The 27,091-nt window shown below is 45.4% G+C and overlaps 1 protein-coding gene across 1 annotated transcript; it reads left to right on the forward strand.

The window, feature by feature from the left end:
- The first annotated feature begins 4,354 nt into the window (after positions 1-4,354).
- SPINT2 (serine peptidase inhibitor, Kunitz type 2) lies at positions 4,355-26,798 on the forward strand. Its single transcript, XM_016206507.2, has 7 exons — positions 4,355-4,663; positions 19,879-20,049; positions 22,432-22,491; positions 23,731-23,784; positions 24,397-24,558; positions 24,907-24,945; positions 26,195-26,798. Exons 1-7 carry the CDS (start codon positions 4,558-4,560, stop codon positions 26,359-26,361), a joined length of 759 nt encoding a protein of 252 aa, XP_016061993.2. The 5' UTR covers positions 4,355-4,557; the 3' UTR covers positions 26,362-26,798.
- Positions 26,799-27,091: the final 293 nt, after the last annotated feature.

Here is a 27,091-nt window from a genome sequence, read left to right on the forward strand (position 1 = left end):
GGGTCGGCCCCGCCCCAGCCGCCCGGGGCCTCAGTTTTCCCGCTTGCAACCCGAGGACTTGCCGTCGCGCCGGCGTAAAGCCCGCAGCCGAGCGGGGCTCAGGTATGGGCAGGGTCCGGAGCCCCTGGCCCGGCTGGGCGTCTGGGGCTCCAGGGCACTGGATCCCGGGGTCGGGGTACCAGGACAGGCTCTGGGGAACCGGCCTGTGTGCGCCCTCTGGCGGTTGCAAGGAACGGTGCAGGAGGTTCCTGACCACCTTTCTTTGCAGAGGAACGTCAAGTCAGGAACGTCAAGACACAATACTCACAGGACGTCATTTGTTTGTTGTTTCATTTTTCCACTCATCCGCGCATTCATTCGTTTATTTAATCGTTCACTCTACAAATATTCATTGAGTGCTTTCTCTATAGCAGGGCAGTGAACAAGAGACAAGCCCAGTCCTCATGGAGTTGACAGGCATATTATAAGTTTATTAGAATATAAGTTCTTTGGAGAAATAGGAAGCAGAAAAGGAGGAATGTAGTGAGGGCAGGGTTGCGATTTTAGCAAGGGGGACAAGAGAAGACCCTTACCTTACTTCACAGGTCTTCCCACTTCTACTTATAAGTAGTAAGAATGATACTTTAAAACTTAATTTTGACCATGTCCCTCCCCTGCTTAAAACTATCCATAAGTAGGCAATGGTTTCTTGGATATTGACATAAGAAACATTAAAGGCCCTGGCTGGGTAATCCGTTGGTTAGAGCATCGTCCCAATATGCCAAGGTTTCGAGTTACATCCCGGGTCAGGGCACATACAAGAAACAACCAATGACTGCGTGAATAAGTGGAACAGCAAGTCGATGTTTCTCTCTCTCTCTCTCTCTCTCTGCCTCTAACAAATCAATAAATAAAATTTTAGAAAGAAAAACGTTCAAACCTGTAGAGAATTTTTATGAGTTTATTTGAGCCACACTGAGGACATATGCCAGGGAGCAAGATCTGAACTGCTTCAGGGAGTAACAGTTTTGCAGTTTCTTTCATGCATTTAAGATTAAGAAGGGAATTAAGGAAGATTATGTGAAGGTGGGAGAAAGCAATGCAGGGACTGGATTACAGGATAAGATCATGTGTTCTCTCTCTCTTTTTTTTTTTATGCTTTAAAATTTAGAAAGCCATGTAGTCCTATAATTTGAGAAGTGATTTAGACCATTTAATAGTATTAAATAATAACCTGGAAGTAGCAGGTAATGTTGAGATGCTGGGCTTTAAATGACAGGGTGGATTTTAGTTCTGTTGTTTACGTGTGTTCTCTTGATGGTGGTTAAGTTTATGTCAAAGGTGTGTTAACCTAGAAGCACAGAAACAATGGACAGGGCTTACTTAAAGCAAAGTTAAACCTTTTATTGAAAAGTTATAGACCTGGGCCTCTTTACCCACAGTGACCTGCCCAGTTAGGAATTTATTACCAGGTCACCCGTGAGGTTGGTATTTTCGTCCACAGATGACATCCAATTTATGTATTTTTTTCTTTTGTTGCTTATGCTTTTGGTATAACACTGTGGACTTAAAAAGGGGGGGGGGAGGCGGATATGGAAAGTAACCTCAAAGGGTGATTTAATCATAAATTCCTAACTGGGCAGGCCACGGTGGGTAGTAAAACGTTATCTTTGCCTTAAGCAAGCTCTGTCCACTGTTTCTGTGCATCTAGGTTAACACACTTTTGAAATGCCTCTTTTCAGACCCCTCCTTCTAATACCTGTTCACCCTTCCAGACCCCTCCATAACCTCTCCTGTAATACATCCCTGCCTTGCTTCATCTCACTCTCATGGAATCTTCTTTATGTTCCTGCTTAATTTCAAATTCATAAAACAAACTGCAAAACTTATTTTCCAGAGCAGCTGAAATCTTGGTCTCTGGCATATGTTATTAGCTTGGCTCAAAGAAATCCTTATAAAAATTCTCTACAGGTTTGGACATTTATGGCAACATATTACTTTTTTTACTTTTTAAAAATGTATCTTTATTGTTGAAAATACTGCAGCTGTCCCCTTCCCCCCCCATTGACCTCTCCACCCCATCTCCAGCCCATTATATTGACACATTTAAATTAAAAACTTTTGTGTTTCAAAGGACACTATTAAGAAAGTGAAAAGACAACCCCATAGAACTGGAGAAAAAATTGCAAATCATATATCTTATTAGACACTCGTATCTAAAATAAAGAAGTTATGCAACTCAATCACAACAGGACAAATAACCCAATTTAAAAATGGACAAAGGATCTGAATAGACATTTCTCTAAAAAGTAAACGTGAAAGACAATCAACACAATAAATGATGTTCAATATCATTGGTTATCAGAAAAATACAAATCCATGATGAAATACCACTTCACAGCCACTTGGATGGCTATAATTAATTAATTTTTTAATCCTCACCCAAGGATATGTTTTACTGATTTTTAGAGAGAGAGGAAGGAAGAGAGAGAGAGACAGATTGGCTGCCTCCCATATTCACCCAGACCGGGGCTCAAACCTGCAACCTAGGTACGTGCCCTGACCGAGAATCTGAAACTAGACAACAAATGGGTCTGGGCTGCCTGTCACTACTTGAGCCAATGAAACAAAGAGAGTTGACTTGTATATGAACATTTACTCCAATATTGCGTTTATTCCAATATTGCCAGCAAAATGGGAGAGCAGGGTGTTATCCAGGAAAATCTGCTCTAACCATTCCCCTACCCCCCATAAACCAGCTGCTTATATTGGGTAGAAGGACAAAGATTACAGGGGAAGCAGGCAAAGGAATTACAGGCCTAGGGAAGTAGGCAACATGAGTAAGAATGGGTGTAATGGTTCAATGCAGTGGACTCCAGGTTCCCAGGTCCCGGGGGTACAACTCCCAGCCAGGTTAGAAAGTTCTTTTTCTAATTGGAACAGAACAATCACAGTTAACAGAACTTGATTAACATTTCTTATAGCTATAGCTAACAATCACTGTCAACAGAGCATGATCACCATCTCTGCCCCCAAGAAATCGAACCTGCAACCTTTCGGTGTCTGGGACGACACTCCAGCCAGCTGAGCCACCTGCCCAGAGCCGGCTATAATTTTTTAAAAATGGAAAATACCAACTGTTGACAAGGATGTGGACAAATCAGAATCTTCATACATAGATGGTGGGAATGTAAAATGGTGTAACCACTTTGGAAAAGTCTGTCCGTTCCTCGAAAGGTTAAACTTAGAGTAACCATATAACTCAGCAATTCCACTCCTAGATGTATAGCAGAGAATTGGAAACTTAGGTTCACACAAAAATTTCTCTATGAATGTTCATAGCAGCGTTGTTCATAATAGCCAAAAGGTAGAAACAGGCCAGCCCATCAACCGATGACTGGATAAATAAAACGTGGTTTATCCATACAATGGCACTTTATTCACCAGGTACTTCCCGTGGGTTTTCCTCCTTTCCGGCCTGATTACTCTGTCTGTGCTTCCCTGTCACTGCCCCGACACCTAGCCCAGTCTGGTGAATAATTTGTCTTCATCTCAGACTGGGAACCGCAGAGGCAGGGCCTGAGGCTGGTGTTCATTCACGAGTCTATCACCTCCTTCGCGGAAGCCCTTTCTCACACTGAATGGGCAACTTGTCTGGGTTCCCATCCTCCATCGCCCCAGCCCACGACTTAGCCTGTGCTTGCCCGTCACATCCCTAATCACTCTGCCCTATGCTTGCGTCACCACGACTCTGGGCTGCTCCTGTCTGGTGACGCAAGGGCTGGTCTGACGTGGTCGATGCTGAATTACCAACAAGTAGGCACTTTAGGGGAAGTCGAATTTAGGAAGAATATAAATCCCTCTTCCTCAAAGGAAGGCTGAATTGAGGCGGGCAAAAAGCCAGATTTCCAGGAAGAGCGTGTCTGCGCCCTCTGCTCCTGCCCCCAGGCGCAAGGCCAAGAGCGAAGGTGCGGGGACGTCATAAACCAGCCCGAGGGAAAGGGTATCGGGGAGCCTGTGCTCGGGGGGCGTGCGCCTACCCCCAGGTCCGGCTCTAGCCCGGGCGGAGCCGACGCCAGCCCAGGCCCTTTCCCCAGCGCCAGGGGGTGGGCCCAGGTGCGCCCCAGGGGGAGCGCGGCCGCGCAGGTGCCTGCTCCCTGCGCCTGCGCCAGGTGCGCTCCGCCCCCTCCTCGGCCGGCCACCTTCGGTGGTTCCTTCAAGGCGGCCGCCATTGGTTTCAGTCTACACCGAGCATTTGGACGTGTGGCGGGGTCCGAACGGTGGGCAGTCGCCGTGTGTCACTGGGGGCAAGGGGGCTAGAGAGGAGCGTTCTCCCGCCCTGTGGGCGAAGGAGGTAGAGAGTCCTTACGCCGAAGGGCGGAGAAAGGCTTTCTTCCCGAGACTTCGGCCCGAGCGCCGGCGCGGCCCCTCAGCGGGCGAACGCACCTGAACGCGGGGGCGTCCCAGTGCGCGTGCGCGGCAAGGGGCTTCCCGCACCTGATCGCGAGACCCCAACGGCCAGCGGCTGGAAGCTTCGCCTGTGCGCGCGGCCGAGGGGAGCTAGTTGTGGAGCTAGTCATGGCGCAGCTGTGCGGGCCGAGCCCGTGCCGGGCGCTCCTCGCCCTGCTGTCAGCGCTGCTCCTCGTCGGGGCCGAAGCAGCCGACGGAGAGCGCGACGTCCACGGTGAGTGCCCGGGCGGCTCTCCTGGGAGGAGTGAACGGCCCAGAGGCCGAAGGCGGGGCGGTTAGGGGTAGGATGTGGGGGGCAGGTTGGGGTCTGAGGGGCCCTGGGCAAGATCTGACCGGGGGGAATTGGCGGGGAAGGAAATTAGGGGCGACTTGGTGAAGCTCAGGGGGTGTGGTGGAGCCAGCTCGGGGAGAGAGAGCCTTGCGAAGGCGTTTGGCAGCTCTCGGGAGTGAGGACCGGCGGAGTCAGGGTTGAGAAAGTTTCCTGCGGGTGAGGGAGGAGACTAGCGCGCTATTGACCGAGGAACAGCACGGCCCCTCCGTGTGGCCGGAAGGGGTGAGAGGCCCGCCGGACCAGCGTCTTCCTGGCCGCAGAAAGTTTCAAGGCCCAGGAAAGCCCAGGGAGGCCTGGCCTGAGAGGCTGGGGGTCGGATTAGGTGACCTGGTGACAGAGTGCTTCAGGGAAGAAGGCCCCACCCCACCTTTTTAGATACTGGACCTCAGCCTCGCTAGAAACCTTTTCTGGTTCAACCGCAGTAGAGCGCTTTCAAGAAGGAAGGTGATTCTCAGTGATATCCACAGGAAGGAGAAGAAAAGCGAAAGTGTTGGAGGGGAGAAATTTTTCCAGATGCCAGGGAATAAGAAAAGTATTGGCACCCTGGCTGGGTGTTTCAGCTGGTTGGAGCATCATCCCGTACACCAAAAGGTTGCGGGTTCGATTTCTGGTCAGCGCACATACCTAGGTGCTGGTTTAATCCCCCCTCAGGTCGCCCACGGAGGGCAACCGATGTTTCTTTCTCACATCGATGTTTCCCCCTTCCCCACCTTCCCTGCCACTCTTTCTAAAAATCAATGGGAAAAGTATCCTCCAGTGAGGATTGACCAAAAAAAAAAAAAAAAAAAAAGAGTATTGGCTTTGAGGAGCTGGGCTTGCAGCCATTTGATTGGCCCCTAAGAGGTTGGTGGAGCATAAGTTGGGATTTAAACCTCTTCACTCTTAAGGAAGTTCAGCTTGAAAGGCCTTTTTTGAACAGGTGTTGTTAGAATCTTAACTGCTTGAGACAAGCACAAATGGACTTTGAAAATAACTCTTGAAAGAATTCATTGATTCAGCAAAACTTATTGAGCCCCTGCTATGTGTCTGGGAAAGTGCTTGTGACTCATAAGCCAGGTTTCTGCACTCACAGAATTTATATTCTGGTGGGAGAGACAGAGACAGTAAACATTTAAATAAAGAGCAGTCAACACAATATTAAATTACTAAATGAACAGGGCGAAGTACACGAATGAGGTGATGTAAGATGATGGGGGCCACTCCCCCCCAATATAATTACCTAAAATGTTATTCTATTTTTTTTTAATATATCTTTATTGATTTCAGAGAGAGGAAAGGAGAGGTAGAGAGAGAAACATCAATGATGAGAGTCATTGATCAGCTGCCTCCTGCATGCCCCTGACTGGGGATCGAACCTGCAACTCAGGCACGTGCCCTGACTGAGAATTGGACCATGATCTCCTGCATCCTAGGCCGATGCTCAACCGCTGTGCCATGCCTGGCCGGGCTATTCTTGTTCTTGGTTCATTATTATTTTAAATTTTTTTTTTTAATTAAATTTATTGGGGTGACATTGGTTAATATGATCATCTAGGTTTCAGGTGTTGTGGGTTTCTGTGTTACAAGATCTGTATATTGCACTGTGTGCCCACCACTTGGTTCATTGTTCTTGCAGTGTCAACCAGGATTTGTCAGCCCTTCTTCACTTTTGTAGATGAAGTAATTATGTTAAGGATGTATATATAGTACCTTCCAGTTACCTGGCCTGGACTTTGTCAAAACTGAGTTTGGGGCTAATAGCTATTGCTTACTCTGATCTTACATGTATTATTTACTCCTTGAGATAACCTGGTGTGGTGGTCAAGTTACAGATCTTATCTAAGGTCACACAATAGTAATTGACAAAGCCAGCTCTGGCTGCAGAGGCCTTTTCTGCACCCAGTGGCCTCCTGGCTACTGCAGATGGCTGGACCTACTGACCTTTCAGAAGTACTCCTGTCTGACTGGGTCAGCTAATGCCCTCACTTATCTGAAGTTGTTTGTTTGAAAGCTTTCAACCATTTTTGACTTTTTTTCTTTCCCGATTGCTTTGATTTTCACTGAGTGAGGTGTTTCTCCAGGCACATGCAGCTGCATAGGCTCTGCCAGATAAGTAGGGTGGAGATGGGAAAGTGTGTAGCGAACCAAATGTTAAGGGGGCGATTATAATGGTAGATCGAGGAGTTTAATCTAAGTGAAGACACGAGGGGGCTGAGGAGTCATGGAAGGGTCATAAGGCCAATGAATTGTTGGAGGGAATGAACAAGATAGATAGGATGTGATGGGCAGTGAGTGAGATGCATGAAGCTGAGGTTCTGAAGAGAGGCTGCAGTTATTGAGACAAGGCCTAGGCATGACCATGGGAGAGAGAGTCTGGGGGAGGGATAGGATCATTGGAGAAGAGGAGGTCTAGGAATCAAGAGGTCAGGAAGGTTCAAGGATCACCTGCCTGGATATGGAAATCACTAAGAATGATCATGGAAGGAGGAGGAGTGGCTGTGAGCCTGGAGCTAAAGTCATGGAGAAGTGAGGTGTAGTGGTCTGGGTCAGAAGGTGATGCACGAAGTAAGTACGATCTTATCTGATGACAAGATTTTTAACCGGGGGTTGGGGAGAGGATGGAGGGAGAATGGTCTGGAAGTAGCACCTAGGAGCTACTTGGAGGGCACAAGAGAAGGCATATCCTCAGGGGAGACCCGATTAGGTTAGAGATAAGAAAGGGACAATGTTTAGAGAAGTGATTGAGAAAATGATTTTGCCTAAGATAGATCTCAAGTAGAGAGCCCTAAGAGTCAGGGAAAGGGACACAAAACAGGATGATGGGAATGAGAGGTAACTCAGGAGCCTGGGACTGATGTGATAAACAGGTAAGAGGAGCATCGTGGAAAGCACAAAGAGATTATAAATTGACTGTTCCCTGAAGGCCTCGAACAGACTTTATGTAACTTGTACAGTTTCTAGAATTGGGATTTTTTAATGGAAAAATTTGTGTTTTGGCTTTGCCTGAAAATATGACCTGGCGCCACCAGGCCTTTGTTCCCACATAGCACCCATGGCTGGGGCCCATCACTCCTTTGGGACAGGCTAGATACTACTCTCCCTAGGTGTGTATTTATTCACTTGGTCTGCCCTCTATATCAGCAAACAGTTGAGTTGTGATCCCAACCTTAAGATTATGCTCCATTTAGTAAACAGAGGTGGATAAAATAACTCTTTATAAATTGTACAATGAGTATATGTATGTGTGCTATTGATGTTGAGGGAAAAACTCCTTATCAGGTGGCCACAAATGTGCATAATTTTTCTCTCTTCCCCAGGTGGTAATTCCTGGTATTTGGAGGGCCCCAAAATATATAATTTTGATCAGTACAAGGACACATAATGCATTCCTCTTCAGAGTAGAACCTCAAAAATTCCTTGCGGGAATGGTTGGTTAGGTGTAGTTCCTGTTGCCGATAACTTTATTCCAGACTGGGGCATCAAAACTTTTGTTAATGGTTACTTGGCTCTAGTTCTTGGGACTTAACACTAAGGACAAGTGCAGCATTTGAGAGCCTCTACTGCACTTCAGGTGACCTTCAGTTTTCATCAATCTCTGGGGTTAATTAGTTTACCCAGAACTTTGAAAAGGGTAAACTTTAGCAAATCTCCAGTAAGTGTATTAATAGTCACTACATTTTTCTCTTCTCCTTACCCCCATGGATAGTTAACCTGGTGGTCAAAGACATAGTGACAGGAGCTAACAGTTGGTGTGGTGATCAGCTGGGGTTCTCCAAAGTAACATCTTCTGGTATTCTTGTCCACCATAGAAGAGGCTCTTGTTCTGCTTGCAGGCAAGAAAGTTTGGTTCCAGGACAGTTTGAAATAATTATTCAACACATTTATTGAGCACATACCAAGCTTTATGTTTAGGCCCTGGAAATAGAGCACTGAAAAAGAGAGTCAGTCCCCAATCCATGGTAGTTAACTTTGTGATGAGAGGAAGACAATACGATAAAGAAATGAACAATGAATATAGATCTGGGGATGAGCACTGCAAAGAAAAGGTAGGTAAGGTTTGGTGTGCTTAATACTGAAAACATGGCCTTTGAGGTTCAAATGGTGACAATCGCTAAAGAACATTCAGGGCCTTGTTTTAGGTCCACTGAGGGAGAGTGGACCTTTCCCTGGAAAAAGAAAGTGGAAAAAGATACTTTCCACCAGAAACATTCCTTTGCCCTGGTCAGCATTTGAAAGTGCAGCCTGTTGTGGAGAAAGCAAGCTTCTCTTTCACCCCCACTGCCCCACCTGTTTCTCATTTTACCTGTCCCCGGAGCCATTTGCTTGCTCACGCTTGTCTCTTGGTAGTTGGCCAGGCAGCCAAGCCTCTGTTTGCCATGTCCTGAGGCTGACAGGGGAAGCCAAATAAGGGATAAGGTAGCCTGTGATTCATGTGAGGGGAGAGAACTCTGAAGGTCACACTGAAATGACTTCATTAACCCCAGGAGGCCTTGGTGGCCTACTGGTCACATGACTAATGCAGAATTCACAGATTAGCCCAGAAGCATTAGCTTATGGATTATGGATGTCTTTGTATGATCCTGATTGCAAATGTCATTTCATATGTTGTTTCTGACAAGATCTTTTTGAAAACTCCCTGTGAAGGAATGTGAGGCCCAGGAACGTTGGAGAAACTTTTTTTTAAAAAATATATTCAGAGAGAGCGAGGGAGAGAGAAAGATAGAAACATTAATGATGAGAGAGGCATTGATTGGCTGCTTCCTTCACACCCCCTGGTGGGGATTGAGTCCGAAACCTGGGCACTTACCCTGACCAGAAACGTGCCACGATCTTCTAGATCATAGGTCGATGCTCAACCACTGAGCCACACCGGCCGGGCTGGAGAAACCATTTTAGAAATAAGGGTTGCCCTGGCTGGGTAGCCTAGTTGGTTAGAGCATTGTCCTAATATGCCAAGGTTGCAGGTTTGATCCCTGGTCAGGGCACATACAAGAATCAGCTAATGAATGCATAAATAAGTGGAACAACAAATTGATCTAGATCTCTCTCCCCCCCTTCTTTTCCCTCTCTCTAAAATCAATAAAAAGAAAATGAGGGTAAAAATTTAATAATTGTTTTTGAGATGAATCTCACCAATGGGGTCCTGAGTCCATGGCTTCAGAAGCCCCTTAATCTGAAGTCCCTAAATTCACATGTGATACTTTGCCCATGTGTGTCCCAGGGTCTGTCATTTAGAGTCTAAGGCATGTTCTGGGGTAGGGGAATATTAGATATTACAGTAGTTTGTGACCTTTCAGAAGGCCACTCTGTAAATATACAGTATGTCTGTGGTATTGGAATTAGGGTGATTAGGAAAAACATGTCAAGGTTCCTTGGAGGGGAAGTGATAATAAAAAGTATAAGTCGAGAAACTGCTCTAGGGAGAGGGTCCATTAGGTTTTATAAGTTTCTGAAAATGGTCTGTGATTCAAACAAGATTAAGAACCCTGAATGTGAACTGACAGTCCCATGAAAGACTTTGAAACTACTTGTTTCCAAGTTGTTCATATGGGCTACTGTATTTCTAGTTATGAACTTAGGTAAGGGTAGAATTTATAGTCCTGTTTGAGTGATGAATAGAAAGTGACGGTGGGCAGGAGTGTTGATATCTAAATATTTTATATCTAAAATGTCAAGATTTTTAAAGTTTCTGAATTACTTATCCTAATAATGACAACTTCCAGACACCTGGACCTAGAGGAGATGGGTAGTTAGTAGTTTTCTGTCCTGTAAACAGAAGCACTCAAGTATGTAGAACCTATCTGGCTAACAAAATAGGTGAATTAAGGCTGACTATAAAATAAATGTCAACTTGGGAATTTGGCATGGTAGAATTGAAACAGCTTGCTTACCTCCTTGGCATTCATTACCTCTTCACTCACAAAATGAGATTCTCTCAGTCCTTGGAGGAAAGGTATTTGCAGTCCAAATGGGTATCCAAGGCTTATTATTATTATTTTTTTCTCCAGTCCCACCCTTGGGCCTTCTGTCCCTGAACTCTTGATCTCATAATAATCTAGTGGCACAGGACTTTGATCTGTGTGATAGCTTGCCATTGCCTTGCTTTAGGTGAAGATAAGGAACCTGGGTCAGAGACCAAATATTAGAACAAAAGATGCTCCTAGCACTCAGGAAATTATAAGGGTTTGAAGTGGTGGGGGCAAAACGGGGCAGAAACCAAATATTTCTTACTATGTCACAGATATGATGAGTCCATAATGAGAGCACTGCCTAATCTTCATAAACCTCCGATTTTTTTGCATGATTTTTTTTTTTTTAAGTAGCTAGGCATAAATCAATGAATAAGGGGGCTTGGTGAGTTAAGGAATATGGGGCTTATACATGTTCCTGCTTTATTGAGAGGCTTATACATTTTTGCTGCATGTAGTATTGTTCCGATGTTATATATGAAGAAATACTAGGAGGTTAGAAAAATGCCCCCAGGTAACTTAGGCAGATAAGAGGGAGCCCAGTATTCCTGCAAGCTTAGGTCCTTTATTGGAGTTCCTACAGGCTGTAGTCTATCTTACACACTTTTGCCAAATGACTCTTCTTTATTGTGTCACTCCCCTATACCAGCGTCTTTGGTCATTTCCTCTCTACCTTGTGTGGTTTATAAGCCCTTTGAATTTAGGCTGTGATTGTAATCTTTTACCTTGTGTGATTTTTTAATTTTTTTTTTCCCCTCTCCTTTTTTCTATCCAAGGGAGTCTTGTGGCTGTAATTGAATTATAAACCCCTGGAGAGCAAGGACCACATCCCCAGTCAGAGAGAGTGGAAGAGAGAGAGAGACATTGATGAGAGAGAGGAACATCGATTAGTTGCCTCCCTGCCTGTGCCCTGAACTGGGGTCAGGGATGGAGTCTGCAACTGAGGCATGTGCCCTCGGCCAGAATCGAACCCAGGACCCTTCTTACGCTGGCCGATGCTCTAGCCACTGAGCTAAACTGGCCAGGGCATCCCAGGGTGACTATTAACACCCCCTTTCATTCTGAAAAGTGTCTTGAGGATAAATTATGTAGTCACTCTATTTACATAACATAGCTATCACAAACACTTGTGGCTTAGTGCTGCTCAAGATACTAGGGAATTTAGTACATTCAGTTTTAAATACATGTAATTTTAAATTTTTTAACTGAAAATTTAAAGCAAACAAATGGGACCATAATCCATTGTCCAGATAAAGCCACTGGTGAGTCACCAAAAGATACAGATGGAAAAGAAAACCTGTATGGAAACATCTCTCTCCTTCCAGAATCAAACCCGGGACTCTTCCGTCCGCTGGTCCCTTGAGGGTTAGATTCATACATGTGTCTAAATTAAAAGTTTTAAAAAGGAATTATGATACAGAAACCATTCTTTTGCTTTTTCCCCATCTCAGACTTAGCCATGTTTCCATACCAGCACATACACATTGGCCTGTTTTCACAGCTCTGGGTATTCCATTATGTGGATATCTCAGTTATTCACTGGCACAGACAAGGGTTCTTGGTGGTGGACTTTCAGGTGTTGTAGGTCTCTGAAAGCCAAGCCCTTTGTGGATGTGGTAAAAGTTGCCCCTGGTCTTTGAAACTCTTGAATTATATGACTCATTACTTTCTTTGCTTTTTGATACTGAGGAGTAAAGTGTACCTTGTCTTATTTTGTGTGTGTAAAATATGATTTTTGCATGTCCAAGGATTTTTATATCAAATAATTTCTCTTTGGCCATTATCTCTTAGAATTCTAAATGGCTTCAGTGAAGAGAGTAGAGCTGTTTTTAGTGATGGAAGGGTGTGCTACAGCGTTTTTAGCGAAGGATAAACCTGAGGAATGTATGGTCAGTGCTGTTAAAGAAATGTGAACCCTAAAAAAAAAAGTGAACCCCAGCAGTCAATGTGATAGCTTTGGACTACACATATATGATTGAGTTCTGTAGGGGTGGAAAATCTGAACAGGGTGTTTTTTATAAATGCTCTAAAAAAAGAATTGGCAAGCTGAGTACGATTTTTACATTTTTTAATGGTTAAAAAATCAAAACAGTTTTTCAAGACGTACAAATTATGTGAGATAAAATTTTAATGTCCATAAATAAGGCTTTATTGGAATGACAGCCCTGGTCATTTATTTACATATTGTCTGAGGTTGCTTTTATCCTACAATGACAGAGTGGAGTCAGAACTGTGATAAATGGTGATGGGAAAAAATAAAATTTAATTTTAAAAAATTACAACTAAAAATAAAAAAAGAACTATGTGGCCCACAGTGCCTGAAATAAGGGCAGCCCTTGCTTTGCAGGGTTTTTAACATGCAAGAATTTTCAATTGCTACACTTTCATTAAATAATTTCAGTCCTGTAACAACAGGGCTCAGATTTCAGTTACCACAGTATAGTAACTGTGAGTACTTGGGTACAGGTTTCCCCTGCTAGCCCTACATGCAGTCACAAATCTCTGTAAACTACACGTGTGACAGTGACTAGTCAGTGCACATCTGTTCATACACAACAAAGCATGTAGTTGTGTTGCCTCCTTGTTTCCCAGTGATAAACCTATGTGACAGTTTATAAAAAAGGTTTATCAGTAGAGGGAATTGGCCAAAAAAGACTCCAATGCAGCAAAGAGAAAAAGTGATAATGTCGGAAGTGAAATTCCAGCGGAGCATAAGTGGAGTGAGTGATAGAACTGGCTGACTGGGAATGCTGGCTGTCTCCAGTTGAGAGACTGGATATGCCCCCAGAGGACCTTAGTGAGGGCCCACTTAGCCACAGAAATGTGGCAAAAAGGATGATGTCCCAGAGGAAGTAACACTGGCAAAAATAAAGTCTCAGAATATGTTTATTTATTTATTTATTTTTAGATCCTTACCTGAGGATATGTTTTTCATTGATTCTGGAGAGAGAGGAAGGGAGGAGGGAGAGAGAGAGAAAAAGAAAGAAACATCAGTGTGAGAGGGAAACATCAATCACTTGTCCCTGCTGTGCACCCCAACCAGAATCAAACCTACAACCTAGGTATGTGCCCTGACTGGGAATCGAACCTGCAACCCTTTGGTTCACAGGAAAATACTCCAACCAAGTGAGCCACACTGGCCAAGGCTCAGAGCAATTTTATTACATTGAAAGAACGAAGGGTAAAATGTTGGAGGCTGATCCAAACCTAGAAGGAAGTATGACAATTTCCTTAGGCGAGTTGAAAAGATGAGTGCTCCATGGTAAGTTACACTATGACTGAAGACCATTGCAATCACTGTTCAAACTACTATTGGTAATTTTTTACAAAAAATGTAAACGCTTCAATTTTTGAGTTTCTAATGTTTTAACTTACAGTATACTAAAGAAATATTTGTTTTACTATTTTTCATTCTGTACCTTTATAACCCATAGTTTTTAATGTTTTTACCAAAAACTTTTAAAGGTCTTGAAATAGTCATGTTTTATCCTCTTGATTTGTATGATTCCATACTAGCATGAAAGGCAAGTACTATCTGTATGTGCTACTTGGCCCATCGTAAAAGAAGTTTACTGACATTTGGTCTAGAGGAAACATGGTGGTTGGGAGGAGGAAGACCATTTCATGGCAGGCTTCAGGCTTGTGAGATGATCTGACTTTCTTATCAGGCCTACAGTGAGGCAGGATGTTCTTCAGTTTATAGCACTCATGGAAGTAAAAAGTGTATCAGGGACTAGAATCCTAGGAAAGTTATTTTTGTTTGTTTTAAATGTGAACTGACTCTGAATGAGTATGAAAATATGAATAAAAGAAAACACCAAGTTCAAGATGGTTGTTAATTGCAAGTGGGATTGAAGTGAGGGGCATAGAAAGTATTTTAGCTCTGTCAATGTTTTAGTTCTTTAAAGTGTTACAATTTGATAAAGCTGAGTAGATAAACCAGTGTTATGATGTTTTCTGTACTTTTCAGAATGTTTGAAATATTTTATTAAAGTAAACTTTTAAACTTAGTTTTCAGTCAGCACAGCTGCAGTTGTGCTTTTTATTTTTATTATTTTCTGTGCATTTTTGAAGAATGATTAGACTTCATCTTTTTTAGCCTGTGATTAGATTGGTAGTGCCTAGGAGCCTACCACCAGGCTACCATTTCTGTGCTGTCCTTGTTAGGAAGTGACAGCAGATGGTTCCATCCAGCTGCACACAGGGAAGTTGTCTGAGCCATTGGCTAGGTGTCTGGGTTAAAGCTTTAGTGATTTCAGAACCTGAGAAACCTGTTTTCCATGACAAAGATCCTCCTGTTTGGTAATTTTGTAATAGCTAATGTTCAAAATGCCTGCCAGGGTTTATAATTAAACTGTTCATATTTCACATAATGTGTGATTTTTAACCTGTTTTGGTGCTCTTCCAAGAGTATGTTACTGTTGTTTGAAGGCAGAAATTCCATTTTTGCATATTGTGAAGCTAGTATATCCAAATTTGGTTCCCTTCAGCTTTTCTTACTCTGTATTTTGAAAACAGTATTTAATTTAATTTTTTATCCTCACCCAGGGATATGTTTATTGATTTGAGAGAGAGAGAAACATCGATCGGTTGTCTCCTGTATGTGTCCCGGCTGGAGGAGTGAACCTGAAACCTAGGTATGTGCTCTGACCGGCAATCGAGCCTGCAACCTTTTGGTGCATGGGACAACACTCCAAACCAACTGAGCCATCCAGCCCGGACAAAAGTGTTTAATTTTGCACTAGCATTTGTGAGCATACAAGTAGGACTTAGGACATTTTTCATGATTATTTCCTAACACTATTCTAAGACAATGTATCATTTTGTCATCTCCTTAATAATAGAATTATTCATTTAAGAAATAACTTCCTGCCTGGCCGGGCGTGGCTCAGCAGTTGAGCATCCACCTAGGATCCAGGAGATCAAGGTTCAATTCCCAGTCAGAGCACATGCAAGGCTGCGGGCTTGATCCCTAGTCCGGGACATGCAGGAGGCAGATGATCGATGACTCTCATCATTGATGTTTCTCTCTCTCTTTCCCCCTCTCCCTTCCTCTCTGAAATCAATAAAAATATATTTAATAAAATAAAAAAGGAAAGAAAGAACTTCCTGAAAATTTGTCCAACAAATCCCCCTTAGCCTTGCCCAGTTCCTTTAGTATGATGTTGTCCCTGACCCTGTAATAGAATGTGACTGAAAACAGAGGCCCAGCCAAGGGCATGGCCTTGGTGAGCCCTCAGATTGTGATAAAGGTCTTCAAGAATGTTGTGGCTTTTAGGCAACTTCAGTGTCCTGTTTTTCCCACTGCCTGGAACTGTAGTGGCTTTTTCAGTCTGAGGAGGTCATTACAGTTGTACTCCTAAGTCAGACCAGTATGAATTGAGTGCACATCCAGGTCTTCTGCTCACTTAGCTTAACCATCCAACCATGCCTGTGTCCTCGTCTGTAAAGTGGGGATGTTACTACATGATTCACAGTTTTATTGTGACCATTAGAAATAGTGCACATAATGTGTCTGACATACTACTTGGTGAAGGCAATAAACGGGGTGTCAAGAAATAAGTAAATCTCTGCATTTTTATTTTAATCTGGATCTACCACAGTACAGTACTTTCACCTTTTTTTTTTTTTAAGTTCTTTTAAGGAAGATAAGTCTGAGACGTCGTCTTATATACTGAAAGTATTTCTGGTTTCTCATACGAGCTTTTTTGAGAACAACAAAAGAGAAAATGTTTTGTTATTTGGGATGAAAGCCAAGAATATATAGCCTGTGTTTCCTAAAGGAACACTGTCGCCTTTGAAACAAACAAGCAGACACTTATTTTTCATGAGCTCACTTCTCTCAAGTCTAGAGAGTAAAAACTTATAGAAACTCAAAAGCAGTTTAGTTAGTAACAGCATGTGACAAAATGAGATTTTCCTCCATTCGGCATGGAGCTTCTGTACTCACAGAAAGCACTTGTCTTGACACAGTAGGGGATGGTTAAATTTCATCTTAATTGAACCTAGTTTGGGCCAATTAATCTGCTACTTAGAGCTCTTTTACTTGAATAAGATTTGATTGAAAAAGATATTCTTTTCTCTTTTTATAAGAATAGGAATTTTCAAGTGTGCACAACAAAGTAATAAACAGTTTTATGAGCCCCCATAAACCATCACACAGCTTTGACAATTATCAATATTCTCTCCAGACACAGTGTTTTGTCTAACTTTTCTCAATGAAGAGACACTTCTAGATTTCCCTGGGACAAAAGTAAAGTTTCCCCATCTTCTCCTACTGCACCCAAGGAACCTGGAAATAGGCTGCTTTTGAAAGTTAAACTATGAAATCAGTGTGTGGTAATTGAGAGCAGCTGTGAGCAGCTGTCTGTGATAGAATGGCCTCCTGGGCCTGAATGATTAGTAAGGAAGGGACCAGCACATCCTCAGAAGGAACATTCCAGTCAGGAAAGGAAGCGTCCCAGAGGCAGACCCGAGGGAGAGGATGTGCCTGGGAACCCTACTTTCTCAGGTGGTATGCTGGTGAATGTACACATCCAGCCCGCTTGACAGTTATTTTCTCAGTATCCTCTTGTGTGCATCCCTGTGTGTGTGTCTACTACCCCTGTAAAGAGGGCCACATTCCAGGCAGTGTTGACTTCCTTCACCAAGGAAACTGCCATCCACTCCTGGATAGGCTTTTTCCCCCTGTTCTTTACAAACCCTGAGGTTTCCATACTTACATAGATTGTGTATCTGGCATCCTTGCTTATGAAAAGCCACCAAATTTCCACTCTTTATACCTCGGTCACCCTGTTGCATTGGTATCTGGTGGTTCCTACTTTGAGCTTCAACTGACCCTCTCTCGGGGTTTGTTTGTTTGTTTATTTATTTCCTCACCCAAGGATATTTTTTCCATTGCTTTTCAGAGAGAGTGGAAGGGGTAGAGGGAGAGACAGACAGACATTGATGTGAGAGAGACCCATTGACTGGTTGCCTCCCACATGAGCCCCGACTGGGGCCAGGGATCGAGCCTGCAACTGAGGTATGTGTCCTTGGCTGGAATCGAACCCTAGACCCTTCAGTCCACAGGCTGACACACTAACTACTGAACCAGACAAGCCAGGGCTCGAGTTTTGTTTTGAGATGTAATTCACATACTATATGGTTCACCCATTTAAAGTGTACAGTTCCACCCTTGGGTCTTTTCCAAAAAGGCAGTAGCTGAAAGTACTTAGGAAGCAAGGACATGGCAGTCAGGGTGCTTCTAGGGCTCTCAGCTTGGCAGGGCATGGGGCAGGCTGTTGCAGCCTCTAGCAGTTGGGTGCTCCCTGCCTTGATGATTTCAGTTCAGGTCATAAGTGGATCCACTGTAGATCCTCACTGTCTTGTCTCGATAGCAGTGCTGCCACTGACATTTTACCAGCCATGTGGGTACGGCAGAATCATACACCAGAGAGCTCTCCTGCCTTATTTTCCCTGGGCCATGTTGACTGGGTATGTTTTGTAACCTTTGGCACATTGTTGAAAGTACCTGCTCCAGGTACACCCAGCTGGTTCTGGTTGCTGTGTTACGGACAAAAGGTATCCCTACTTTCTTAAAAACTGCTTTTTTAAGGTATTATTTACATACCAAAGACCATTGGTACATTTACAGAGTTGTACAACTACCCCCACAGTCTAGTTTTGGAACATCTCTATCATCTCCAAAAGATTCTTGTGCGCATTTGCAGGAACTCCACGCCCCACTCTTCAGCACTAGGAATTAGTAATCCATTCCTTGTCCTATTGATTTGCCTTTTCTGGACATGCTTATGATTTTGTTTGTACCCCATGTCCAGGTAAGGTACATTTTAACTGGTGGTTTCATTGATAGTTGCTTTCAAATGAACAATTTCTCACTTCAAAACATGCTTTTCCTGCTATACCAGTAACGTGTGATTTATTGATTGGGGGGGTGGCGTTCTGGGAGGTGTTTTGCACAGCACCAACCTTTTTTGTGCAGACTGATGTTTTGTGGAACATTTGGTTTCATGTTCTTCACTGTGACACATTTTGGGGGACAAGAGAAGCACAAATCCTTCTTTGTTTTCTAGAGTCATCCTCTAGTTGGTGAAGTAAACCTAACAGACATGAAAACAACTAGAAAGGAGTAAATGACAACATGGAACCAAGTGTTAGGCCCTGGGATGTTTATCGAGACGCTTATTGAGCACCCTGTGCTAGTTGCCCAGAAGGCAGATTGTGGAGGCCAGGATGTGTAGCGAGAGGCAGTGTGGACTCATGATCACGTCGGAGGGTGATACAGTGGTACAGGGCAGATGTTGACTCACAGGGCCTTTTTAAGTTGCTTTCAATCCTCCTCACTCCTCCAGGAGAAAGTCTTATTTTGATGACGGTGATACCTCCAACACTTGCTTATCTCTTACTTTTTTTAAGAGAGAGAGCAGATTGCTAGGCCTTTCTCAGGCAGATGTATCTGGCTGGAATTTGATAACATTGTTTTGTTTCCTTTGTACTAGAGTGGGGCCAGATTTGGGGGCACTTTGGTATGCTCAGGTGGGAGCCATTACAGCACTGGAGCAGAGGAGTGACCTGAGTTACCCTTGGAGCTGGGGGTTGGCAGTGGGAGAGAGCTAGAGTTGGGGAGTTCTTTCTGAGGTTCTTGTGGTAACTTAAATATGCAAGGAGTGGATAGAGAAGGTTAAGAAAGTTCCTCATGAGGGTTGCTAAGAGTGCCAGTGTGCTTCCTTCCCAACCTCCCATCGCAGATGCTGACCTTTCAGACACAGCTCCCCTTGGCCCCCTGTAATGGGGCACGCATTCAAAAGGACCTTGAAGTCTGTTTTTTGCCTTTGAACGCCATATTTCTATACTGGATGTGTGTGTCTTTGGTAATCAGGGCAGGGACAGAATTAACATGCAACCAGAATACAGTTGGTATCTTTGTCGTTAGATGATGTCCTTCTTTCCTGTACAAGAAAGGAATCACCAAGGGGGCCTGATAGTGACCCTGTAGAAACAGCTCACAGAGCAACTGTGCTGGAATTGAGGCTCTGGCCCTCCTTTTGGGGCTCTGGAAAACCATCGGCCTCCTCTTGCAGGTCTGGGCATGTTCTTTGTTGCTGGGATTGCCCTGCCAAGCTAACTGCTCTCTGCTTTGTGTTTCAGACTTTTGCCGAGTTCCAAAGGTAGTGGGAAGATGCCGGGCCTCCATGCAGAGGTGGTGGTACAATGCCACTGGCGGATCCTGCCAGCAGTTTGTATATGGAGGCTGTGGTGGGAACAACAATAATTACCTGACCAAGGAGAAGTGTCTTGAGAAATGTGCTGATGTCACAGGTAAGACAGTGGTAGTTGAGATGTTATTACTTAGAGTCAGTTGATTCACTGGGATGTGAATTACTAGTTCTTCATGGCTGAACCTGGGGGATGTTTTAAAAAGCAGAAGAAACAGGCAGTGTGTAGGTCGCTCACACAGTGGTTTCACAGTGGTCCCCTCTATCCTCTTCCCAGAGAGAAGAACAGGCCGGGTTAGGGGAAGGACTGCATTTTCCTTATGACTTCCTTTCTCCCACTACTGAGTGCAGGGTCCCACACCAGACCCTGCATAGGAGGAAATGTCTTCCTCTTGAGCAGAATCCCCCACGTCCACTCAGACAGGCTTGCTCCCTGGGCATTTGGGTTATTTTTACCTCTGGAACAAATGACTTGAGGAGCTCACCCAGCCAGCAGTTCTGAGTCGAGTTAAAACTAGAACATACTTCCTAGAGCCCATCCTTCTTCCTGGAATCACCTGCAAAGGATTCTTCAGAACCAAGATAACAGTGACCCTGAGAGCCTCACAGTTTGAATAAAAACCTAAAGCCCCATAACAACCTGCACTGACTCTGAACTGAGCTGCGACGGACCTCCTGATGGCAATGAGACATTGGCCTTCTGGAGCCTGATCTCTCCCAAGTATTCCAGAGACTCCCAAACTACCAAACATTTTAATTGGCAGTCTCCCAAACATTGTTACTTGACTTCCTGCTGCCATTCTTCATGGCTTAGCATTGACATTAGGACTTGATTTTCATTCTGTGTCAGGATGTGCTGGTGTCTTTACTGCTCCCTGCATACCACCAGCCTGTGAGCCCGAGTCCTGCATCCTTGTGGGATTTTTATGTCTTCTCACTCACTGGTTGTAAGCTGTCTCGGCTTTGTGCTGTGCATTAAAAAATCAGATAAAACTTATTTTAAAGTTATATGTAAAGATGGGGAAAACAGTGCCCTTGGCTATGACTTGAGGTTTGAAACATACTGCTGAGCACCCAAGCCCGTGTGACTGAGCGCCTTGAGGAATGTGTTACTGATCTTTGTGTGCCTGGTGCCCAGCAGGCGCTCAACAAGTGTTTGGAGAGCTGGGGTGGCAGGGTATTGTTTTTGAATCATACAGGTGAGCTCACATTTCAGGGAGCAACTGGCAACCTTACCACATGGAGACTGAGGAAAATAACATTTATTGTAATTTTCCATCAGCTGAGATCAAGTGTGGGGGGAGGAATTAAGGGGAAATGTCATTGCTACTTTTTCTGTTCTTTTCTAATTGAGTTGACTATAGGAAGTGTACCTGCCTATTCTGGTTGTTCCTCATTTTCTCAGGAAGAGAGTTGTTTTTAACAATGCGAGCAGTAGACACTAGGCATTAAGACAGGAGGTCACTACAAGGTGGTTGTGTTTTGCTGGAGAAAGGAATAGCTGTCTTTGTTCAGAGTCTGGCCCTAGTCTTAAGGGCCCAGAAAGCTCCTTCTTGGTACCAGAGCATGTCTCCATTGCCCATCTCTTGAGGCGTCTCTCATGAGTCTGTATAAGAGCTTGAACTGCAAGAGCAGCTAGGCACTGTGGCCTTTTGCCAGCATGTTCTCTCCCAGGCAGGCAAGCTCTGTGGGAAGCCACATGATAATGAGAATGCCAGTTTATTAATTTATAATAACCAGAACCACCCAAGGGACCAGACACTTGGGTCCTGTGCCTGCACCTGTAGTCCATGTAGGCAGTCCTCTCGGCCAAGTTCCCAGAAGATTGCTTGATGAAGAGAGAGGCAGAACAAGGGGAGCTGGTTTGTGACATGAATGTTTAATGGCATCTGGTCAGGCTGGCCTTGTGCCTCTCCAGAAGGTCTGTTGGGATCAGTAGGGAGATGGGGAGTCAGGGTCCCTCCCTCCTGCACCCTGCTGGCACTCCCTTTTTTGTGTTTCCTTAAGTGGCTAGCCCTTCCACCTCACCCCCTTCACTCTGTGTGTGTGTGTGTGTGTGTGTGTGTGTGTGTGTGTGTGTGTGTGTGACATAAAATTTACGATTTTAAGCATTTATAATTGTACAGTTCAGTGGCATTAAGTACATGCACATAACTTTTTATTCATTAGATGGGTTAATACAGTTAACAGGGTATTTGGCCCTGGAAGCCATATTGTCTTTTTACATTCATTTCACTTGTCTTTGCTCCCAGCAAGTCTATTTAAAGTTTAACCCACAAGGACAGTCTTGGTTCCTTATTTCCAAGTTCTGGCAGGCTTGTGGTCCAGCATGTACATTGAAAGGCCCACATAAAGGAGAAACCGGAGTCTCCATGAGATGTGTACACAGGGCCACAACTGCTCAGAGACACAGCTTATTTGTTTCACCAGCAATCTTGGAGGGAGGGGCACTTTCTCACTGTGTGGTTTATTTGTCCCCTTGTAGATAACATCATTGATGGTCTGGCCACCAGCAAGAATGGAGCAGATTCCTCTATCCCAAGTGGTAGGTTCTTAAAAAGACCCAAGATGGAATGAGGGCCGTCCAGATGGGTAACTGAAAGGACATTTGTAATATGGGCCTTGTACATGGGCTTCCACCTCCGGGCTCTATTGACTCAGTATTGGCAAACAGGGGCTTTGCCTGGGCTGCCAGCTTCTGGCTCCTTACCAGCATCCTTAACAGAAAGGAGGGCCGGGGGTTCTGCAGTGCTTCTGAGCTGGCTTCAGCTTCCTCCCGGGGGTCCAGGGATTGTGGTCGCTGCCCATGTGGCCCAGGCCCCTTCTCTCTAGGCTGGCCTCTGCTGTCTCACTGCCCACTCACCTGTCCTTGCCTCTTCTGTCTCCTCTCCTCCCTGTGGTCCTTGCCATCTCCCTCCTTATGCTAATGGTCCTGTCCTTTGCCGCCCACCTGTTTCCACTGCAGTTCTTGATCTCGAGCTTTGTGTTAGCTTGCTTTGTAGTGCTGACAGCAGCTGCCCCATTCCTCCTTAATGCTTAAAGGACTCTGCATCAGGAGCCTTGGGGTGAGTGGTACAGACACACTAGCAAGTCCAACCCAGCTTTCCCGAAGGCCCTGCTGGGCAAGACCTTCTGTGGAGGGAGGGAATCTGCCCCTACCCCATTGGAGGACAGCCCCCAGTAGGCTAGTGGCCACACACCGATTGCCCTCTTGGCTCTGGTCCTCTGACACCAGCACTTATGTGACAGTGGGTGTTTATTCTGTGATTTGCAGAATGCCGGAAGTTAGGCTAGAATCGCTTTCCAGTTTTGCTAGGCCAGGAATCCTATGACCGTCCTGGCCATTGCTTTGCCTGGGCTGTTTATTCCTGAGCTGGCTTTTCCAAGGTCATCCAGAACCCTGGGGCACTGGCATAATAACTCTGATTTCAGTCCTGTTTCAGAAGAAAATTTCCCCAGGAGAGTAAGGGAAGGGCCTCCTCACTGTAGAGAGTGAAGAAGACCAGCTTCCTCATCACCCTAGAAATTGTGGCTGGGATTAGTTTCCATAGCAACCCCTGGAGTGGCAGGTGGGCCTCCCCATCCAGCATTCATTTGGTGTGTGCTGTAGAGCCCATTAGAACCGGGGGTGATAAAGTAAAGCTGCCCACTCGGAAGCTCCACACCCTTCCTTCTAGGTGCCAGTGTCCACACTCCCTCAGTGGGCCCTTCTAGACTCAGCCCCAGCCAGATCATGTGTCCTGTGTTTGTCCCAGCCTCCCTGACTTGGATGTTTGTGTTTTAGCTCCTAGAAGTCAGAATTTTGATGACTCCTCCAGCGATATTTTGAACTACGAAGGTATAACTTTAATACATTTTTTAATTTTAGATGGTAGAAAGTATAACTTTTAAAAAATATTTTTATATGGGCAAGATGTATTTTCTTCAGTTGGAATTGAGACACACTTGAGGATCTCCACTAAGGAAATTGTAGCGTGGGGCTTCCTGACCTTTCCCAGGTGGTGTAGAATGCACGAGGATGCCCCTGGGTGGCAGGCAGCAGGATGTACACAGCGTGCTGCAGGAAGCTGTGCTTCAGAGGCAGTACAGCGTGTAGGCCCTGCCTCTCCCCAGCTCCTCAGAGTCCCTGAGTGGGAAATCAGGGGCCTAGGACAGATCTCTCAGAGACTGGGTTAATACATGGAAAGTGCCTAGAACAGCGCCTGGCATAGAGGAATCTGTGTAATAACATAGTCTGGCTGTAAAGAGAATGATGCTAGAAATATGGAGGAGGGTGTCTAATGGGCTAGATTGGCCACGTCTGTAGTTCACCAGTTTCTGAAGCACCAGTTTCTGTAGAGAGACTGTTCTCCCTTGGCTGGCAGCTGTGGGACTGCCTGGGGACACTCTCACTCCATCTCCCTTCCCCTGGGCCCTGCTCATTTGTGCTCCTCCGCTCTTCCCCTCTCAGAATACTGCAATGCCAAGGCGGTCACTGGGCCTTGCCGCGCATCCTTCCTACGCTGGTACTTTGATGCCGAGAAGAACTCCTGTGGTAACTTTATCTATGGAGGGTGCTGGGGCAATAAAAACAACTATCTCTCCAAGGAGGCGTGCATGAGCCGCTGTTTCGGTGAGTCTGCCTGACCCCTTGATCCAAGAAGCAGTGGTGGGTGGGTGGCCCTCCCTCAGTCCATCCCCCATCCCTAAACCATGGCCTTGGAAAGGCTGTCATCTGGCCTCCATCTTTCTATGGCTCCCTAGTAGGGAACAGGTGGGCTTTGGCCCCAGCTGTTGGGCAGACATGTCCTAGGTCTCCACCAAGGTCACAAGGTCTTAAAGACCTCAGAAGAGCTGGCAGAGGAAGCACCTCAGAAAGAGCCCGCTGTGAAGGCCCAGGCTAAGGGGATCTTCAGGTGGCAGCAGCTCTGGCCAGGGGGAGGACTGTGAGCTGACTTCAAGGTTGTGTGTTCTCTTCCAGGCAAGCAGCTCTATCCCGTCCTGCCCCGCAGCACTAAAGGTAAGTGGCGTAAGCTCAGCTGTGTTTTGCAGTTTCGTGTTGTCTTGGGAGACCTCATCGTTCACCATAAACATCTTTAGCTAGAAAGTTGTATTTCTGCACGAGAATGGCTAGGTGGCTTGGAACATGTGATAGATGTTTCCCATTGCAGAGTGTACACGGCGGATGCTGGGGGTGACTGGAGGGGACACGTCCTGCTGTTAGGTGCGGGAATCTGCTGCACACAGGTCTGAGTCTGACTCCAGGTTTGGGATATACAGAGTTGGTCATGGGTGACAGGAAGGAAGTTGGAGACCTTGCTTTGTGGGAAGCACAGCCAGTGCTGTTGTCCCCAGCAGTGTGGTCTGACAAGGAGGCTGGGCCTCTGGCTTTTCTGATTCTGAGTCATGGAGGGTAGTGCTTGCACAAAGGACCTGCCACACTGGTTTGGCCTCTTTCCACCTGTTTCCCTAGTAAGCAGCCCCAACCTAGCCTGCTTGCCTGCTCTGTTTTAGAGGAGGGGTGAAGCTAGAACTGGTTTGCCAGGCCTGGGCTGAAAGCAGCCCACTTCTGGAGTGCTGGTGGGGTAAAGATAGAGAGGGACTTACCCCTATCTGATTCTGTAGCCAACTGGGGAGAGGGAACCAGGTAGCTATCACAGGAGCCACATTCCTTTGATGGAGCCCCACCTGAAAAGAAAGCATCTTAACTGACCAGTAGGGTGACCACTATTAAATTTACTAGGGCCATTAGGAGCACAAGGGGTCCCCTCCTGGCACTGCTCCAAATACACCCTTACCTCATTCCACAGGTAGCCTCCCACTGCTGGTGGCCCACCTTTTTCTGTGGCTGGTTGGGGGTGGAGCATGTGTGAACACAAAACCTGGGGTTTTATGTTTCCACACACCCCAGAGGTGTATGCTGTTTCCATCCTGGTGTGCAAGGGCTTGGGACTCCTGTGCAGCTTGCCCCTGAGCAGTGGAGGGAAGTAGAGTTGAAATGCGGCTGTTTGTTCAAAAAGAAGGAACACGGTTCCTCTGTTTGTGTGCACATAGCACAGCGCCTCCCTTTTTCAAGACCAGCTTCTTAGAACTATTGTGACTCTCCTTGATGACTTCCCAGGTGGCCGTGTCAGTTTTCCAGACCCTCCCAAGTTGGGTGGAGGGGGGACATCAGGCACAAGGGCTGCTGATCCTAAGCCCTGTGCCACCCCACACTGGCCATGGCCCTCCTTGTCCCACCAGTCCTGAGGCCTCTCTCTCATCCCCAGTGGTGGTCCTGGCGGGGCTGTTCGTGATGGTCCTGATCCTCCTGCTGGGAGCCTCCGTGGTCTGCCTGATCAGGGTGGCGCGGAGAAACCAGGAGCGCGCCCTCCGCACTGTCTGGAGCTCTGAGGATGATAAGGAGCATCTGGTGAAGAACACATATATGCTATGATTGCCCAGTCGCCAAGAGGCTGCCCCTCTTCAGGATGCAGGACCCCCTGTTGATGGAGAGAACCTGGGGGTGGGGGCAAGTATAGAATGTGTGTGTGCTTTTTAATAGAGTGATTGATTTGTATTTTTGCAATCATTAGGGCTTTTGGTCTGTTTGTTATTTCAGAAGTTAAGAGGGCTTCCTGGCCTCAGACCAGAGTCAGGTTCTCTTTGATTTCTTTACTCCAGGTATAATTTTCTTTGTCTATATTGAAGCCTTTTGCCTCCTTTCCCACCACCATAGAAGTGATGTTTTAATAGTTTCCTTTGTTTGTTTGATTTGTGAGGTTTGTTTGTTTTTTTTAAGTAAGCAGAAACGAAAGTTTTTTATTAGAATTCTGAAAGGAAGAGAGTAAAATGTACAAGTTCAATAAAAAGGGCCTTCCCTTTTAAAATAAATTTCAGCATGTGCTTTCTTTCTTTATGGGCCTGCTAATTTAAACTCTACCAAAATTATCACAGGACACTACATGGGATGTCCCATTCTAGAAACAAACTGTTAAAGAGCATCTTTCAGATCTTTTGAAATGAAACATATCTTATATTACACTTGAATGCCTGTAAAGTTTTACCAAACACTTAGCCTTATCGCCTGTGGTGAGCTCTGGTATTTTCTATTCTAGTTCCCTTTTTAAAAATTCTGGCCATACTCCACTGAATTAGCATGGGGGTTGCTCCTAATTGATTTTTTA

The sequence above is a fragment of the Miniopterus natalensis genome, chromosome 18 (genome assembly GCF_054644295.1).
Source record: "Miniopterus natalensis isolate mMinNat1 chromosome 18, mMinNat1.hap1, whole genome shotgun sequence".
In the NCBI taxonomy this organism is placed as follows: domain Eukaryota; kingdom Metazoa; phylum Chordata; class Mammalia; order Chiroptera; family Miniopteridae; genus Miniopterus; species Miniopterus natalensis.